General features: G+C 47.2%; 1 protein-coding gene and 1 long non-coding RNA gene across 3 annotated transcripts in view; one reads left to right on the top strand and one right to left on the bottom strand.

Annotated features, from left to right (window-relative positions):
* ARRDC1 (arrestin domain containing 1) overlaps positions 1 to 17,529 on the top strand; it is a 55,627-nt gene extending 38,098 nt beyond the window's left edge. Inside the window, exons 3-8 of one of the 2 annotated variants that reach the window (XM_080990958.1) lie at positions 7,296 to 7,346; positions 12,818 to 12,972; positions 13,261 to 13,440; positions 14,121 to 14,297; positions 14,747 to 15,158; positions 15,957 to 17,529. In XM_080990958.1, the coding sequence (XP_080847084.1) occupies positions 7,296 to 7,346; positions 12,818 to 12,972; positions 13,261 to 13,440; positions 14,121 to 14,297; positions 14,747 to 15,158; positions 15,957 to 16,021 (1,040 nt within the window). In that variant the 3' untranslated portion in view covers positions 16,022 to 17,529. Of the gene's footprint in view, positions 1 to 7,295; positions 7,347 to 12,817; positions 12,973 to 13,257; positions 13,441 to 14,120; positions 14,298 to 14,746; positions 15,159 to 15,956 lie in introns of both variants that reach the window. The other variant, XM_080990957.1, reaches the window with a different exon arrangement.
* On the bottom strand, positions 10,584 to 12,810 carry LOC308468685. Its single transcript, XR_013981816.1, has 2 exons — positions 12,322 to 12,810; positions 10,584 to 11,995 (listed from the first exon to the last, which is right to left on the bottom strand). It is a non-coding gene; the product is annotated as an uncharacterized lncRNA (long non-coding RNA).
* Positions 17,530 to 20,114: the final 2,585 nt, after the last annotated feature.

The raw sequence follows: 20,114 nt of genomic DNA, 5'->3' as shown, positions 1-20,114 counted from the left end.
ATTACACAGTAGACTGTAGACACCAAGTTTTATTCTTTTCTCTCAACAATCAAGGGAAATATTTTGTTGGGGAGGGGAGAGAGAGAGAGAGAGAGATTTTGCTGGGCTCAGTACTCAAATAATGGGTTGTGGAGAGAAGGTAGTTGTCCTGCTGCAAGCATTGACCTCTGCCACAGCTAGGAGATGCGAAACTTCCTTGTGCAAGGCTCACATTAAATGCCAGAAGAGAACAAAGATACAGTGTTGGGAGGGGAGGGGAGGGGAGCGAAGCAGAGCTCTAATGTTGCTTCAGCAACAGCCAGCCTTATACTGGGCCCTATATAGGAGCAAACAGTTCTTCTTAAGTTGTATAACTTGGGTTAAGTACTTAATTAGCTCCGGAGGTCCGTTATTAACCTGAAACTGTTCTTAACCTGAAGCACCACTTTAGCTAATGGGGCCTCCTGCTGCCACCACACCACCAGAGCACGATTTCTGTTCTCATCCTGAAGCAAAGTTCTTAACCCAAGGTACTATTTCTGCATTAGCGGAGTCTGTAACCTGAAGCGTCTGTAACTTGAAGCGTATGTAACGCAAGGTACCACTGTACTCTACTTTCACATAAAGGTACTTCTTCAGTTAAATAGGGGCCACCAGTGCCAGATTTATGTACAGTGGTACCTCAGGTTAAGTACTTAATTTGTTCCGGAGGTCCGTTTTTAACCTGATACTATTCTTAACCTGAAGCACCACTTTAGCTAATGGGGCCTCCTGCTGCCACCGCGTCACCGGAGCACGATTTCTGTTCTCATCCTGAAGCAAAGTTCTTAACCCGAGGTAATATTTCTGGGTTAGCGGAGTCTGTAACCTGAAGCGTATGTAACCCGAGGTACCACTGTATAAGCTAAACAAGCTATAGCTTAGGGCCTCACTCTCTTGGGCCCCCCCAAAAAAAAATTTAAAGGAAAAAACAAACTGGATGTACATTTCCAAAATATAAGATGAAAAACAAATAAAACAAAACCTACATATAGCAACAGTGTTTTGTGTTCTGTAGGCTCCTGCGCCTGCTAGCCTGCTCCCTAAAATATCACATTTAAAGGGCCCCATTACCTTCGGTAGCTTAGGGCCTCATTGAACCTAAATCCGGCCCTGGGGACCACCTTGTTCTAGCAGTCTTTGCTCAGCTGACAGCCTTCACATGCTTTAAAAAAATCTTAGCAGTTTATTTTTCCTTTTACAGTTGTATGGGATTTGCATTCCCCAGTGGTTACAAATTTGGAGTCATGCTGGGATACATTTAGCACAGCGCTGCAGCTGTTTCCTCCACAAGTTGCACAGAGGTCAAGGGGTGGCTTCCCCTTTAAGCTGTGCTCCTCTGTACACCTTTTGGAGGAGGAGTCATTGGTGCCATCAAGGAAGGCCTCTGGGCTGGATGTACAGAGTTGCACTATGCAGAATAAGCAGGAGGGCCCCCAGACACAGCAAGGCTTCAGCAACACAGGAAACTGCCTTATACTGCATCAGGCTATTGGCACATGTAGCTCATTATTGTCTACACTGGCTGGCAGCAGCTCCTCCGGGGTTTCAGGCAGGGATCTCACCCAATCCTACTTGGAGGTGCAGGGATTGAACCTCAGACCTTCTGCATGCAAAGCATGATGCTCTACCTGTGAACTATGGCTCTTCCAGCTGTGAAGTAAATGAAGCAATACGCATTACAGTGGTACCTCGGTTTACATACGCTTCAGGTTACAGATGCTTCAGGATACAGACTCCGCTAACCCAGAAATAGTACCTTGGGTTAAGAACTTTGCTTCAGGATGAGAACAGAAATCGTGCAGCAGCGGCGTGGTGGCAGCTGGAAGCTCCATTAGCTAATGTGGTACCTCAGGTTAAGAACAGTTTCAGGTTAAGAACGGACCTCCGGAACGAATTAAGTACTTAACCCGAGGTACCACTGTAATGTTTAAGGAGGGTACAGGTACAGTTAATTTTTCCAAGTGTGCCAGAACTAGACAATAGGTGACTGCACCGAGCTTAATTTATACAGAGTGAGTCTTTTAAAAGAGGCCCCATGGAACATGTGTACTCTGTATCCACAGGACCTCTTTTAAAGGACTCACCCTGTATTTGTACCTGTAGTTGAAAAGTTATTGCTGATCCCCCCCCTAGTGGCCAGGCAGGGTATAATATTTCAGCCTAGTTTGTAGGACAGAAGAGCCTGAAGCTGAGCACACTGGGGTAGCCAACGTTGTTGGATAACAGCTCCCATCCTCCCCTCATGGGATCCTTGGCCATTGGGCATCCTGTGTGGGGCTGATGGGAGTTGGAGGGATGAAAAATCCACCTATGCCTGAAGGCCTTTCAGCTTCCTGCCCAGTCTCATAAAAGTAAAGGTAAAGGGACCCCTGACCATTAGGTCCAGTCGTGGCCGACTCTGGGTTTGCAGCGCTCATCTCACTTTATTGGCCGAGGGAGCCGGCATACAGCTTCCGGGTCATGTGGCCAGCATGACTAAGCCGCTTCTGGCGAATCAGAGCAGCGCACGGAAACGCCATTTACCTTCCCGCCGGAGCGGTACCTATTTATCTACTTGCACTTTGACATGCTTTCGAACTGCTAGGTTGGCAGGAGCAGGGACCGGACAACGGGAGCTCACCCCGTTGCAGGGATTCAAACCGCCAACCTTCAGATTAGCAAGCCCTAGGCTCTGTGGTTTAGACCACAGCGCCACCTGCGTCCCGCCCAGTCTCATAGTCCCTTGCTATACATCGAAGGCTGTGTGTGGAGTACTATTTGTACCCACATGAACCGGAAGGAAGGGGTTGGGGTCAGTGGGCTTCATAAGACTTGGCAGCTTCTCTGTCTTATCATGAATCTTTGCACCTGGAAGACGGCACACCTCCCAGGACATCCTGCTACCTCCACACACTGCTGCCTCTGCCCCCCTAAGCAGGGAGTCACCTACCACCACCACTCGTCTCCTCCTCCTCTGAGGAGCGGCAGAAATGGTTCTGTAAACTGTGCCTTCCACAGACATTTTGGTGTATTCTGAGGTCTGCAACTGCTGTCCTTGCTGCTCTGGCCCAGAATCAGTGTCCAAGGTGAGGGCATGGAATCAACCTTGCAGCTCCAGTAATACATGGATCCTGGCAGCCTCGCATCCACGTGTTGTGTTCCTCCAGGGGTTCATCTCCTGCATGGGGAGATCTTCCACCTCCCTAGGTGCATCACTGCTCCAGGACAGTCCACTCTGCTCTTTCAAGGAATTCCTCCTCTTGGCCAGTAGCTCAGAGTGTGGCTAAGTGAGCTCACGTTGCTGTGCCTTCTCTTTCACCAAGGCAACCGAGTGTAGTTTTGCACCTTCTCGGGCAAGAAGACAAACATGGCACAGGTGTTGCTGGTCACTGCAGCAGCTCCCTCACCACCCACGTCTCTTGGTCCTGGGTACCCCATGAGGCAGCACTTGGGACCTTCCCCTCAAACCACCCTCACAAATGCCTCTGTTTACAAGTTCATATCATAATATCTCACAATAATGATATTATACAACCATATTTTATAGCCATATCATTAAATCATGCAACCACAAGATCACATTATCATACACTCATAAGATCCCAATACAGTGGTCCCTCGGGTTAAGAACTTAATTCGTTCTGGAGGTCCGTTCTTAACCTGAAACTGTTCTTAACCTGAGGTACCACTTTGGCTAATGGGGCCTACTGCTGCGGCCATGCCGCCACCGCACAATTTCTGTTCTCATCCTGAAGCAAAGTTCTTAACCTGAGGTACTATTTCTGGGTTAGCGGAGTCTGTAACCTGAAGCGTCCGTATCCCAAGGTACCACTGTATCTTACAATCATAATATCATACAAACACAACACCATATAGATACATAGTCACAACATCACAAGGTCATACAATCTTAATATCACAAATCACTATATCATAATATCATATCACACAATCACATCATAACATCATCAGATATAATAGCACTCAATGATACCCCCCACATATGATTAGATGAATGTGTGACAGTGTGATATGATTTTATGATATTGTGATTTTGTGATATTGATTGTATGATATGATGATTGTGTGATAATCATGTTTGTAGTGTGTTAATTTTTTTTATAGAGACAAGCTAACCAGATCCATTTTGCACATTTGGCCATTCTGTTCCCAGGATGGACCATGGAGTGGTTTGTGACTTTTCCTGACCACGAATATACAGTCTTGTGGGACTGAGTCAATTGTAAAGTCTGTCTGGTTGCCATTCTCAGTTTAAATGGGAATAAACACCATTAAACTTATTAGGACTTAGTTTGCATTTCTTCTGATGTATGCAAATTGTGTGTAATTTTGTCTAAAATTTGCACTTTTGCAGCCAGTTTCTCCTAATATAGTATAGGTTTTTATATTGCTTTCATCAGTATAGTATGTATTTTTATGTACACTTTCCCCAAGTATATACTCTCTTTTTTTTACATACTTTTAAAAATTGGAGATCCGCCCTGCAAAATTTGGAGGGGTGTGAATTTCAAATGATAGATGCATTGGGTTCATCTGCTGCCTTTGGGAAGTGTTAATTGGGTAGAGTCACAATGAAATGGGAACTGATTCAGTTTCTCACATGTCTTCATTTGCATCCCAAGCTATGAAGATCTGCAAGCAACATTTAGAGTGTACTTGTATTACTAAAGGGTATGCTGGTGACAGCATTTATCCTAATCTTTTCCCAAAAAATTTTTTTAAACAGTGAGAAATACATTTTTAGTTGGTGTTCTTTTTATTTTTTTAAACTGAGCTTCTTTCACCCTCGTCATATGAAGTCAAACATTTTCATGTGAGATGTTGAAGGCCTGTGGATTATTAATTAACTTGAAGTAGCAACTAGTAAATTTCATACAGTCATACCTCATGTTACATCCGCTTCATGTTACGTTCTTTCAGGTTACATCCCACAGCGACCAGGAAGTACCGGAAAGGTTTTTTTCCGGGTTTCGCCACTCATGCATGCGCAGAAGCGCTAAATTGCGCTTCGCGCATGCACACAAGCAGAAAATCGCACCGTGCACCTGCACAGATTTGGTGCTTCAGGTTGCGCTCTTTTCATGTTGCGAACGGGCCTCCGGAACGGATCCCGTTTGCAACCAGAGGTACCACTGTACTCTATGTAAGAATGCAAGAACGCAGAACGTAAAAAGAGACCTGCAGCTGGATGAGGCCAGGGGCCCATCTGGTCCAACATTCTATTCCTACAGTGGCCAACTAGATGCCTCAATGAGGAGGCCACAGGCAAGACCTGACCCAACAGCCCCTCTCCCCGCCCCCTTGTGATTCCTAGCATCTGCCACTCAGAGGCGGACTGCCTCCAACAGAGGGGGTGAAACATAGGCATCGTGGCCAGCAGCCTGTTCCTCCAAGAATATATCTAATCCTCTTTTGAAGCCAACCAGGTTGGTGGCCAAAATTGCCTCTTGTGATAGAGAGCTCTCCCTCGTAGGGACCTCAGGTGGAACTTATTCAGCTTCTGTCTGTAGAATAAGTTTGGTTTACCTTTCAAGACAGGGACGTGGGTGGCGCTGTGGTCTAAACCACAGAGCCTAAGGCTTGCCAATCAGAAGGTTGGTAGTTTGAATCCCCGCAACAGGGTGAGTTCCCATTGTTCGGTCCCTGCTCCTGCCAACCTAGCAGTTCAAAAGCACGAAGTGCAAGTAGATAAATAGGTACCTCTCCGGCGGGAAGGTAAATGGTGTTTCCGTGCACTGCTCTGGTTCGCCAGAAGCAGCTGAGTCATGCTGGCCACATGACCCGGAAGCTGTACGCTGGCTCCCTTGGCCCATAAAGCGAGATGAGCGCTGCAACCCCAGAGTCAGTCACGACTGGACCTAATGGTCAGGGGTCCCTTTACCTTTACCTTTCAAGACATTAGCTGTAACAGCACGTGTGTGATGGAATCTGTCCCATTTCTTCATTGTCTGAATAGTCAGGTGGCGCTTGGGTCCTGCTTACAAGTCTCCCGTAAAATGGATTTTGATTAGATTATCAACCCTAATCAAAATCTCAAACAGGAATGGAAATGTGTAGAAGAATACATGACCAAAAGATGCTCCAACAAGAATTTATTGATATGTATAGACTGATTTCACAAAGTTAAGTTAAGCTAAGCAGATATATAAGATTGAATGTTTAATTATCAAGATACAAAATTACAATCTTAATAATAAAGTTGCAAATAATAACAAGGAAGTCACTCACAGGTGGAGGGAAGACACAGGGCAAGAAATAAGAAAGGGATAAACGTTGGAACTTAATGAAATGTGAAAATGTGAATTTACGAATATAATGTATATGTATCAATATGTAAAGATCTCATATATGTAAAGGTAAAGGGTAAAGGGACCCCTGACCATTAGGTCCAGTTGCGGATGACTCTGGGGTTGCGGCACTCATCTCGCTTTATTGGCCAAGGGAGTCGGCGTACAGCTTCTGGGTCATGTGGCCAGCATTACTAAGCTGCTTCTGGCAAACCAGAGCAGTGCACGGAAACGCCGTTTACCTTCCCGCCGGAGCGGTACTTATTTATCTACTAGCACTTTGACGTGCTTTCGAACTGCTAGGTGGGCAGGAGCAGGGACCGAGCAACGGGAGCTTACCCCGTCGTGGGGAATCGAACCACCAACCTTCTGATTGGCTAGTCCTAGGCTCTGTGGTTTAACCCACAGCGCCACCCGTGTCCCATCTCATATATGTACTGCAACATAAATATATATATAAAAGTCTCCGGTAAGATGGGGCATCTGGTTGGCCGCTGTGAGATCAGGATGCTGGACTAGATGGGCCTTTGGCCTCATCCAGCCGCAGGGTTCTTTTTACATACTACCCCCCCACCCTCTCTGAATAATACTTCCTGGGATTGCAAGTGCAGAGGGTGCTCAGGTCCTGCCTCTGGGCGTCCCACAGGCATCTGGTTTGTCAAGGTGAGAACAGAATGCTGTACTAGATGGGGCACTAGCCTGACCCATGCTCTTCTTTCGTTCTCTCTCCACTGTTGGAGGCAGTATATGCCTCTGGATAGAGGCTGCTAGGAATTACTAGTGGGGAAAGGGTGTTTCCCTCCTTTTTTCCTCCTTTTTCCCTCAGGCCCTCCTTTTGAGCCTCTCACTGAGGCCACCTGGCTGGCCAATGTGAGGCCAGGATGTGGGTCTAGATGGGCATGTGGCCTGTTTCTTCTTAACTCCTGTTTTACAGTCCCTGCTGGCTTCTTCTTTTACCTACACTTACTCTGCGTTTATATTTTGCAGGGGTCCTGGCAGCTGGGGAGCACACATTCCCTTTCCAGTTCCTGCTTCCAGGTACAGTGAATTTATTCTTTTGCTCTCTTGTTCCCATTGATTTCCAGGACTGCAACTGAACAGTGACTTCAGACTTCCTATAACCTCGATTTTAACGTCCTGTGAGCACAATCACAGGGTTGCCTGGGGTGTCATGCAAGTGCTTAACTGCTGTCAGATATTGCTATTATTATTGGTAATTTTATTTGGATTTCTTACCTGCCTTTCACCCTAACTTACCATGGCATGCTGCAATGATTTAAAATACGCTGTTAAAACAGCTTACAACTAAGTTAAAAATCATAGGAGTGTGGTGGGTCTCAGTTGCATCAGCGGACAGAAAAGGGAGGTTTATTTTCAGCAAACGACAAAAACTGTGCAACAAAGGTGTCAGATGCACCTCTGTGGGGTGGGAATTCCAAAACCTGTACAAGAGCTAGCCATGGTTTTGTGTCAAGTGAATGAATGTGAATGAGGTGCTGTTCTAACAACCACAGTCTGCTTTCAGCCAGCCCCCACCTGTCCACCTTGCTGCTTACTGTTCAGTCCAGGGGCTTTTACTAGCTGTCAGATTCCGCCACCGCCTCCTCCATCTCAATGTTGCCTTTGTAGATGGAGGAGGAGGAAGAGGACGGGGACGGAACTAGAATGGGTTGGCTCTTCCTCCCCTTTGGCTGCACCTCTTGTTGGGCTTCCTGTCTTATTTATTTGTTTATTCATTAAATATACCGTATTTTTTGCTCTATAAGACTCACTTTTTCCCTCCTAAAAAGTAAGGGGAAATGTGTGTGCGTCTTATGGAGCGAATGCAGGCTGTGCAGCTATCCCAGAAGCTAGAACAGCAAGAGGGATCGCTGCTTTCGCTGCGCAGCGATCCCTCTTGCTGTTCTGGCTTCTGAGATTTAGAATATTTTTTTTCTTGTTTTCCTCCTCCAAAAACTAAGTGCATCTTGTGGTCTGGTGCGTCTTATAGAGCGAAAAATACAGGTACAGTGGTGCCTCGCAAGACGAAATTAATCCGTTCCGCGAGTGTCTTCGTCTAGCGGTTTTTTCGTCTTGCGAAGCAACCCTATTAGCGGCTTAGCGGCTTAGCGCTATTAGCGGTTTAGCGGCTATTAAAGGCTTAGCGGCTTAGCTGCTAAAAGGCTATTAGCGGCTTAGCGGCTTAGAAAAAGGGGGGGGAGCAAAAAAAAAATCTCAAGACTCGCAAGACATTTTCGTCTTGCAAAGCAAGCCCATAGGGAAATTTGTCCTGCGAAGCAACTCAAAAATGGAAAACCCTTTCGTCTAGCGGGTTTTCCGTCTTGCGAGGCATTCGTCTTGCGGGGCACCACTGTATGTACGATCCTTCATCTGAGTTCACATGGTCACAAGTCACTATGGGCTCATACACACTAATTGTTCACTGTGCTTTTTAGGCACAGGTCTGTGCTTTTCCAGTCTGTGTCGTAGCATTTCTATTTTAATTTTTTCCTCCTCAGCCGCTTTCCTCATGGAAACCCACTCTTTAAGGCACTTGGCAACTTGCAGAAAAGCCCAAATTGTCATTTGTTCCAATTCGGCATTAAAGATCAGGTTTTCTTGGTGAAAGTGGTGGGGTTGGGGGAAAGTACTCTAGCACTGTCCAGGAAAGTGCGGGTCTGTTGCCTAGAAAGCATGGGGCAAAATTTAAATGTGAATGAGCCCTACAGCTGAATATGTGGAACAGAAGCTGATCTGCTGTGCTCCCCCCCCCCCCACAATTTGCACCCATCAGTGTCTTCAGGTTCAAATCATGCCCTCCATTCTCTCTCTTGTCATCCCGCCACTCCTTGGTGTGTGGAGTGCCTCAGGGTGCGATACTCTCCCCGATGCTTTTTAACATCTTTATGCGCCCCCTCGCCCAGCTTGTCCGGAGTTTTGGGCTGGGTTGCCATCAGTATGCCGATGACACCCAACTCTATCTGTTGATGGACGGCCATCCTGACTCGGCCCCAGACACACTGACCAGATGTTTGGAAGCTGTGGCTGGATGGTTACGTGGAAGCCGGTTGAAGTTAAATCCTTCGAAGACAGAGGTCCTCTGGCTGGGACGGGACGATATGGGATTGGGGGGGCAACTCCCATCTCTTGCGGGGGTGCAATTAGTGCCAGCACCGTCCGTTAAGAGTTTGGGTGTAATCTTCGATACCTCCCTCTCTATGGAGGCGCAGATTACAGCTATAACAAAGGCGGCATTTTTTCATCTCCGCCAAGCTAAGCAGTTGGCCCCTTATCTTTCTCGCCCTGACCTAGCCACTGTGATCCACGCGACGGTCACCTCCAGACTGGATTATTGTAACTCGCTCTACGTGGAGCTGCCCTTGAGACTGACCCAGAAACTCCAGCGGGTGCAGAATGCCGCGGCGAGACTCCTTATGGGGTCTTCGCTGCGAGATCACATTCATCCGGTACTATACCAGCTGCACTGGCTCCCGGTGGAGTACAGGATCAGGTTTAAGGTGCTGGTTTTAACCTTTAAAGCCCTATACGGCCTAGGACCCTCGTACCTACGGGACCGCCTCTCCTGGTATGCCCCACAGAGGAACCTACGGTCTGCAAATAAAAACATCCTGAAGGTCCCAGGCCTCAGAGAGGTTAGGCTGGCCTCAACTAGAGCCAGGGCTTTCTCGGCTGCGGCTCCAATCTGGTGGAACGCTCTGTCACAAGAGACCAGGGCCCTACGGGACCTGACATCTTTCCGCAAGGCCTGCAAGACAGAGTTGTTCCACCAGGCCTTTGGTCAGGGCCCAGCCTGACTCCCTCCTCTGGCAACCTGCACAGAACTTTGCTTAACGGTTGCCATTAAATTGGTTTTAATTAATTTTTATAATGAAATGTTTTAGAATGTTGGATTATTTGATTGTTTGATTATTTGTTTGTTGTTAGCCGCCCTGAGCCTGGCTTTGGCTGGGGAGGGCGGGATATAAATAAAATTTATTATTATTATTATTATTATTATTATTAATTTTTAAAATTGGTTGTTTATATAAAAAACCGTGAAACATTAAACAAGAACGTTATTCTCCTCCCCAAAAAACCCCTACTTATTCATCATATTTTTTGTTTGTTTGTTTTAATTGAATGGCTGAACTTTGACTTTGTGTGTGTGCATAAGACCATCTTCTCTGTCATGAAGCTCACTGGGTGGACTTTGGGCTGGTCACGCCTTTCCTGCCTAGCCAAGTTGCAGAGTTGTTAAGCTGGTGTCCATGGGGGTGTTTCCAGTTTGTCTTGAGGGTTTGTTTGTTTGTTAGTTTAAAGGAAGCCTGGGATATAAAGAATAAACAGTTAACTAAAATAACTAGGAACTTCTAAATCAGGTTTGAAAAAGAGAGTTTAAAAATGCTTAGAAAGAGGGGCTGCTGGCTGACGCAGAACCCCACATATATTAAGGAAAATAGAAACATCGCCACCCGACCCCACCCCCACTCACCTTTCCCCCATTTTCTTCCCAATGTCTCAACAAATGAAACTGATTTGTAAAAAATATTACTTGAAGAAAAAAGAGAGAGAGAGAGAGACATTGCACATGCTTTTGTAAACCAAGAAAATCTTTAATAAAAATACATTAAAAAAAGAAAAAAGAAAGAGGGGCTGTTGAAGAACGTGTCTGTCTGGGGCTGTTCATAGTCCATGCAAACACCAAATTAAAAACAGACTTTGATGCAAAGCACAGAACTGAACATTCCTAAGAATATTTACATTCTGAAATTTGATATCTATACTAATTATGGATTGTATGGATTTCATCATGCCGTTTCTGGAACATCGATTTTATCATGTCCCTTTTCTTAAAAAATGCTGTACCATTTTTCTACTATGTATGCTCCATATTTTATTCTGTAATGTACATTGCTTAGAGAGCTATGATTGCAGGTGATTCATGAATATTTTAAACAAATAAGAACAATTGGCATTCGTAAGGCAGCTTACAGTATCCGCCTGCTTTTCCTTTTTTTTTTTTTAAAAAAAGAGAAAGCAACAATTTTCTAGTCCTTATGACCTGCACAACATACGGCCCACTTGCAGCTCCCCCAGGGATTTTGGGTGGCCTGCAAAAAATGTAAAAGAAAGTAAAGATGTAATGAGGGCTTTTCCATGTGCCACTTGAACTGCCTTCTGCTATTGTGCCCAATGTTTTTCTTCTAGGGGAAAAAGGTGCTGGTACTGCATACCCCTGAGTAGCTCCAGAATAAAAGCGCTGATTGTGCTCATCATGTAATTTGGTGGATGGGTTGCCACTGAGCATTCTCTCCTGTTTGTTACGTAACCCACGGCAACCAACCATTGCCAATCCAACTCTAGTCCGAGAGTTTCCTGCTTGGCAGGGGGTTGGACTTGATGGCCCTTGTGGTCTCTTCCAACTCTATGATTCTATTCTATGATTCTAGGAGTGAGAGTCATATATTTCGGCTGTGTTTTTGGTTGTTACTGGCATTGGACAGGGACCAACGCAGCTGACACCCGCTATGCGGTGAGCGGCAGAAACATGGGGGCTTCTTACCCCGCCCTTGCTGCCCACCAAGTTAATTTATATTAATTGAAATTTCCCTTTTTAATAATATGGTTTATTTGCAAAACAGTTTAATCATTAATTATAACTTTACTTGGAAATTGGTCTGAAGAAGTTTAACAAGGTAAAGGGATCCCTGACCATTAGGTCCATTTGTGGCCGACTCTGGGGTTGCGGCACTCATCTCGCTTTACTGGCCGAGGGAGCCGGCGTACAGCTTCCGGGTCATGTGGCCAGCATGACTAAGCCACTTCTGGCGAACCAGAGCAGCGCACGGAAACACTGTTTACCTTCCCACCAGAGCGGTACCTATTTATCTACTTGCACTTTGACGTGCTTTCGAACTGCTAGGTTGGCAGGAGCAGGGACCGAGCAACGGGAGCTCACCCCGCCGTGGGGATTCGAACGGCCGACCTTCTGATCAGCAAGCCCTAGGCTCTGTGGTTTAACCCACAGCACCACCCCCTACCTACTGCCAAGTTGTGCAGGTCTGCCTTATGGTCAGGGTCGGCTCAGCCATGAGGCGAAGTGAGGTGACTGCCTCAGGTGGCAAGATCCACCAGGGCAGCAGATCCTGATGTCAACCTTTCCCCCCACCCCCACCTTATTCCTGATGTAGATCTTCCCTCACCATTTCTTCCCTGGTGGGGAGGGAGGTTCCATTTTGGGGTCTGCCTCAGGTGCCAAAATGTCTTGGTTTATCCATGCTTATAGTTGTAAAATGCCCCACATCACCCTCCTCCCCAAAGCCATCAGAAATCAAGACGATGTACGGTTTTGGTTTTACTTCTAATGTTTGCAAAACATACGCATGTCAAAACCTTTTCCTAGAGTAGAAAGAGATTTTGGCAAAATATTTTCTAGTGCAAGTCATAAGAAAGTGTGTTTGTGTGGGTATTTAAAAGGGGGGGAAATACATTATATGCCATGTCTTGTCTCTTTTCTCTTTGGAAAACAGCTTCAGCTCCTACATCGTTTGAGGGTCCCTTTGGGAAGGTCTTGCACCAGGTCAAAGCTGTGATAGAGACACCACGGTTTTCCAAGGATCACAAATGCAGCAAGATATTCTATGTCCTCTGCCCGCTGAACCTGAATGATATCCCTGAGATTGAGGTAAGGGTTGGTGGGAAGGAAGGAAGATGGTAGGCACCCCCACACCTTGCTTTTCAGTCCCAAGGGATAGATCATTAAACCACTTTGGGAATTCCGTGAGGGGAATAGGAATCTCCTCGCCATCTTCAGCAACCTTAAACTATAGTTCACAGGATTCTTAGAGGAGGAGCCAATGACGGTTCAAAGTGGCCTCATAGTGCTTTAAATGAATAGTGCAGGTGGGGCCTAACTCAGTGGGAGGCAGGGTGTGTTTTCCCTTCTCATCCTAGTGTTCCTTTTCTGCAGCAGCCAAACACAACGTCGATCACAAAGAAGTTCAGCTACAAGCTCGTGAAAACTGGCAACGTGGTCCTGACAGCCACCACAGACCTCAAGGGCTACGTTGTAGGGCAGGTCATCCAGTTGCGGACAGACATTGAGAACAAATCAGGCCGGGACACCAGCACCATTGTAGCCAGCCTCATCCAGGTAACCGGGCTAGGCTTTTGATAGTGTATTGTAGGTGCTCAGCTTTGCTTGAGGGGCACTTGTTCATTTTTCGTTCCCTTGCTGCAAATGCAATCTTAGGAACATAGGAAGCTGTCTTTATGAAGAATTAGGATTAGCTGTTGATGAATCCAAGGCAAAACTATAGGGTTGTATTCAACTGAGTTCTTCTCAGAATAATAGGCCCATTTTGGAGTACTTGGAGTAGGTCTGGATGTTGTTGTTTAGTCGTTTAGTCGTGTCCGACTCTTCGTGACCCCATGGACCAGAGCAGGCCAGGCACTCCTGTCTTCTACTGCCTCCCGCAGTTTGGTCAAACTCATGCTGGTAGCTTCGAGAACACTGTCCAACCATCTCGTCCTCTGTCGTCCCCTTCTCCTTGTGCCCTCCATCTTTCCCAACATCAGGGTCTTTTCCAGGGAGTCTTCTCTTCTCATGAGGTGGCCAAAATACTGGAGCCTCAGCTTCAGGATCTGTCCTTCCAGTGAGCACTCAGGGCTGATTTCCTTCAGAATGGATAGGTTTGATCTTCTTGCAGTCCATGGGACTCTCAAGAGTCTCCTCCAGCACCATAATTCAAAAGCATCAATTCTTCGGCAATCAACCTTCTTTATGGTCTGGATACAACCCCTTATTTTCCCCTTCTCTTCTCCCCAACCCAGAAAGTTGCCTACAAATCCAAGCGGTGGATCTATGACCTGAGGACCATAGCGGAAGTGGAGGGTTCGCCCGTGAAGGCCTGGAAGCATGCAGAATGGAGGGAGCAGATTCTCGTCCCAGCGCTGCCTCAGTCCATCCTTCAAGGCTGCAGCCTCATCCATATTGACTACTACATCCAGGTAAGGTCCAAGTTCTGCTGAGGACTATGAGCACAGGTTGTGGGCTACCAATATAGCAGAGGCAGCAGGGGGCCTTTTTCAGCCTGAGGGCCACATTTCCTCCTAGGCAGCCTCTTGAGGGCCAGAAGCAAAAGTGGGTGAGGTAACAGGGAAACAGGTGTGTCAAGCAGCATATATATTTTGTAAATAATAAAAAAAACACCTTCCAGGCATCAACATCCCTAGGGAGGGATGAAATGTAGACCTGAAGGCTAGACAGAGAGGTCTGGAGAGCCATATTCAGCCACTGGGACTGACACTTCCACACCCCTGATGTATGGGTCCTTGGTCTGACCCCACAGGACTGCTCCTTATAGAGTCATAGAGTTGGAAAGGCTCTAAGGGCCGTCCAGCCCAAACCCCTGCAATGTCCTCATGCTTGTGTCATATTGTTGTCTCCCTGCCCCTAGGTTTCCCTGAAATCTCCTGAGGTTTCTGTTGCTCTCCCGATCTACATTGGCAACATCGCTGTGAACAGGATCCCCCTCAACCCGACCCGCTCAGTCCCTCACATCCCGTCGCCCGTGATCCCGAGTGCACCGCCGGTGGACGAGGAGGCTGCCGGTGGCTACCACCCCATGGACAACATTTCCATCCCCACCAAGAGCCACTCCCAGCAGCAGCCTTTCAGCTATGCACCAGGCTTGAGCTTCCCGGAAGCAAGGCTGGACTCTGAGCAGGGCAGCTCGCCCAACCACCCCACACTCTGCCTCTCGACAGGAGCAACGGTCCCTTACTATGCTGAGGGGACGGTGGTTCCGGTTCCCACAGCCAGCTCCCTCATCCTGCCTCCGGAGTATAGCACCTGGGGTTACCCCTATGGTAAGCGCCTGCCTAGCCTCAGATAGGATTCCCTGGCTGGGGCAGAGACCCCAGGAGCTGTGCTGTTTCCCATATGGGCAGCAGTGTGTGATTCCTATGGGGACTGGTGGGGCAGAAGGGCAAGGAGGCCAGCAGTAAGTGGCACCAGAGCAGATGACAAAGCCAGTGTATTCTATCTTGGTCTCCTCCTCCCTCCTGAGTTCTGAAGGGCAACACCGAGACTAAAAAGGAAGGCCCACAGCTCTGTGACAGAGCACCTGCTTTGCATGCAGAAGATCCCATGTTCAGTTCCCAGCATCTCCCAGAAAGACCGGGAGAGTCTCTTTCCTGGGGAATTTGCTACTAGGCAGCCTCAACAGTACTGAACTGAATGGACCACAGCTTCTTATGTTACTCTGGCTGCAAACGGTTAGAGCTCCTGGACCACTGATCTGTGGACCATAAGAACATCAGAAGGCCAGTGGCCCATCTAGTCCAGCATCCCATTCTCGCAGTGGCCAACCAGATGCCTGCAGGACCTGAGCTCCAGAGCCCTCTCCCCTTGTGCAGGTTGCAGCAACTGGTACTCAGAACCATTGCTGCCATGGAGGAAAGCCATCATGGCTAGTAGACACCATTAAATTTACTCCTCTGTTAATTGGTCTAATCCTCTTTTGAAGCCTTGCAAGTTGGTGGCCTTTGCATCCTCCTGTGAAGTTAAGTTCCACAGAATGACTAGGGACAGACTGTGTGACCACAGTTTGAAAACCTCTGAACTAGATGGCTTTCAACTTCTCTCTCTCTTTTGCTTCCTTCCAGAGGCACCCCCTTCATATGAACAAAGTTGCAGCAGCGCAACCTCCAGCCTGAGCAATGGCAACTAGCCACGAGCTCACAACTTGATGTCTGGCATGCCAAGCTGGGAGAAAGGACAGCACAAAACATTGCCTGGAGGGGGCGCTCTCTCCCCCAGCAATAGTTCCCTGGGCCATGGCTGCCTTGCACAACAATCTCTTTCCTTGTGCTGTACAGTTCATCATCTTACTTGCTGCTTTATAATCCGAACACCCGTGATGCCTTATCTGAAATGTGGGAGTCATCGTGTATGGAAAGATAGAGGTGTGTGCAGATCAGTGTGTGTGTGTGTGTGTGTGTGTGTGTGTGAGAGAGAGAGAGAGAGAGAGAATGACATAACAAACAAACGAATGAATGAATGAATGTACATATGTATATACTTTGAGTGCCACCCCATATCTCTTGTGTGCTAACCAGAAAAGGTGTGTGGGTGTAGACAAATTGCTTCTCTGCTGGGCATCCTGTGATTTAAGCCCAGTGCGCCCTTTTGCAGTAGCTTGCCCTCTAGAGAACAGTACAGGCAGTGCAGGAAGAGCTGCTATCAACATTCCTTCTGATGTAGGGCAACTGGCATTTCCCTGCCATTTTTTTAAAAAATGTGGCACAGCACATCTGATTTTTACTCTGGGTGCTTGTAGTAGTTCCTTTTTTGGCTCTTGAGTGCTTGTAGTAGCTACCATTTTCCCTCTCTCTGCCACCCCTGTAATCCACAGACTGGAGACAACTGACAATCACAATTCTAGCCTAACTCTACCTCTTGACTTTGCTTCTTCCAGGAAGTGAGTCCAGATGGAGGAGGGGAAGGAGGAGAGCTTTTTGGAAAAGAGAAGAAAAACATAGTTTGTTAAGCAGAATTCCAAATAGTTAGGAGCTTTGGGTAGTGATGTACTTGATCCATTGGACAACGGTGGGTGGGAACAAGTCTTGTGCTGCGCTCCACAGTGAGTGCCTCTGCAGCTTTGCAGCTCATGGCCAGTGGAGGTGTGAGGCTGGTTGGCCATATTCCTTCTGGAGTTTCTTGCCTCCTCCTTCAATTAGAGAGTTCTGGCTGCTTACTAGCATAGCAGTTTTAAAAGTGGACTAGCTGTTGCCCAGAGAGGCTCCTGGCCTCTGCAGTCTCAATGTTACAGAACAGCCAATGTCAAAGTACTTTTAAAGCAGGGCTTCTGACACACTGTGTGTGTCTGTGGGTTTGTGGGGGTTTATTTTTCCCATGGCTATTTACCACATTGGGCGTTATGTTTTTCTGTGTGTGCAAGTCTGATCTGCTAAGCGCCACCTCTGGAGTAGTGAAGCCTTTTTTCTTTCTCTCGGCCAGCCTCTCTTCATGAGCTCCTTCAAGTTTGCTGGGTGGCTGATCCAGCAACATGGACATGCAAACGTTCACATTCCCAGCACCACGTGGTTTTTATAGGACAATTGATCCTCTTCCACGACCCTTTTTATTTGTGTCTTTTTCCAATCAGCTTTGTTTAAATGGTGAAACTTTGAAAACACAGATTTTAATGTATTTAATAAATTATTCTGAGACCTTGAATGTAAAAATGTCTTCTTTGCTTCACTCGCACGCTGCCGCCCCCCCACTGCACCCCTCTCAGCATCTCTGATTGAATCAGGAGTTGGTCCTCTAAGTGCTGTTCCGAACAACTGCCAGCCTCATCCTGCCTGTGTGTGACAAGAGTTTTCCAGCAATGGAGGGCCACAGGTTCCCCATCTCTGGATTTAACCATAAATGTGAAGCAGGAGTCATTCTCCCTGTCCTGGCGTATTTTGCAAATCCCTCTGTTTCTGAAGGGACGCGGGTGGCTTGCCGATCAGAAGGTTGGCAGTTCGAATCTCCACGACGGGGTGAGCTCCCGTTGTTCGGTCCCTGCTCCTGCCAACCTAGCAGTTCGAAAGGACGTCAAAGTGCAAGTAGATAAATAGGTACCGCTCCGGCGGGAAGGTAAACGGCGTTTCCGTGCGCTGCTCTGGTTCGCCAGAAGTGGCTTAGTCATGCTGGCCACATGACCTGGAAGCTGTACACTGGCTCCCTTGGCCAATAAAGCGAGATGAGCGCCGCAACCCCAGAGTCGGCCACAACTGGACCTAATGGTCCCTTAACCTTTACCTTTTACTGTTTCTGAAACAGAAGAATGCTGGTGCTAATGTAGTCAAATCAGCAAACGCCCCCCCACCCAAGAGGGGGTGTATCAACAGGAGGTATAAGAGGTACCAAAAGTTGGCAGCCAGTGTAGGGTGGAGAGGAGAGAGAGACAGAGAATCTAGGTGCCCACGGTGAGATCTGGGTATGTTCAATGGACAATTGAGTGTCTGTAATGGGGATATGGTGGGAAATGATTCAGGATAGATAATGGAATGGAGCAGCTGGAATTATGGAGAGCTAGCCCTTAAAATACTGTTGTTTCATTGCAAGCCCTCACCTGTCTTTAATTTGCAATGAAGTAATTCATTTGATGTATTTCATTTAATGAAAAGGCATATACACTCCTTGAATGTAAGAAAACCTTGAAACAGTTTAAAACATTCAAATTATTGCTTGAAAAGGAGCATTGTTTTTAAGACAAACAAAAACAAAAGATGATTGAAATCAACAGATAAAACCAAACTCAGGCTTCATTTGCTACAGTGCTGAATGGCAATCCTGTACCACCCAGTTTCACAAACTGTACAATTTCAGCTGAGGCATAAAGCCAAGATGTGCATGTCTGATCCACGTCAGATATAAAGCTTGTGCCGGAAGACTTGATTTGCTTGTGAGGCATCTTTTGGTATCTCTTCTCTGCCATCGTCTCCTCTGCCAGTGTTGTGACATTTCCAAAAGCCAGTTCTTCGTCTCCAAACCAGACGCCTACCAGTCACAGCTGTCTGTCTTGCCCTGAAGGGACATGGAGGGCATCCTTCAAATATTCATAGGAAGTACCATATAGGAGGCAGGGCTGGCTGATGTTCAGAGAGAACCAGGCAGTGGCTGGATGGCTGGATGGCCTTGGCTTCTGCTTCCTGTAGTGGGAAGCGCTGCAAAGTCTTGTGTCAGCCATTTCCTCTCCTGGTTTTAATCAAGTGGATTCTGTAAAAGCAAGACCATATTAAGCACATATCTGGCATCCCTGAGCTGGGGTCGCTGCTAACACTTTCCCTGGCATTCCCATTAATAAATATGAATAGTCCAGCTTGGTGATTTGAGCAGTGTTGGGTAGCTGGGTGTAGTAGCCATATATTTCACAATGTCCCTGATCTGGAGGAGGGTGAGGAGAACTTTATCATAATGGGAGCCACATGCCAGTCTTGGGCAGGGCCACAACAATGGGTGTACATTACCTTTCTAAACCATAGGCTAATTTCTACATAAACAGAGAGAGAGAGCCCTCTCTATTCCCCAAACAGGCAACCAAGAGGTGTTCTCAGAGTTTAAGGATACATTCCAGCCAGGCAAATACCCTCTAGGAGGGTGTGAAGCAAGGGTGGTGAAGGCATGGCTGGGATGCCACATTTGGCCTCTGCTCTGGATGTGAGTGGTGCTGTGGTCTAAACCACAGAGCCTAGGACTTGCTGATCAGAAGGTTGGCGGTTCGAATCCCCGCAACGGGGTGAGCTCCCGTTGCTCAGTCCCAGCTCCTGCCAACCTAGCAGTTTGAAAGCACGTCAAAGTGCAAGTAGATAAATAGGTACCACTCCGGCGGGAAGGAAAACAGCGTTTCTGTGCGCTGCTCTGGTTTGTCAGAAGCAGCTTAGTCAAGCTGGCCACATGACCCGGAAGCTGTACGCCGGCTCCCTTGGCCAGTAAAGCAAGATGAGCACCGCAACAACAGTTGTCCGCGACTGGACCTAATGGTCAGGATCCCTTTACCTTTACCTGGAGCATTCTGGGAAATTAAAATGGCCATGTAGCTTGGCCATGCAGTGCTGTTTAGTATTCAGGCAAGCTCTGGAGGGGGTCCACTCAAAGCTCACTTTGCCCACCTCAGACTTAGATACAAATCCTGCACAAAAGCATATTGTATTGCCCCTGCTTCTGGAAACTGCTACACTGCTGGCTTCTACCTGTGCACATTCCTATGTGCACTCTATTATCTAGGCTCCTAATGATGCCCAGGTAGCCTTTTTTTTTTTAATGCACCT

The sequence above is a fragment of the Podarcis pityusensis genome, assembly GCF_964106645.2.
Source record: "Podarcis pityusensis genome assembly, chromosome: Z".
Lineage (NCBI taxonomy): Eukaryota > Metazoa > Chordata > Lepidosauria > Squamata > Lacertidae > Podarcis > Podarcis pityusensis.
Note: the sequence above shows the minus strand (reverse complement) of the source record. Positions and strands in the feature narration are given on the sequence as shown.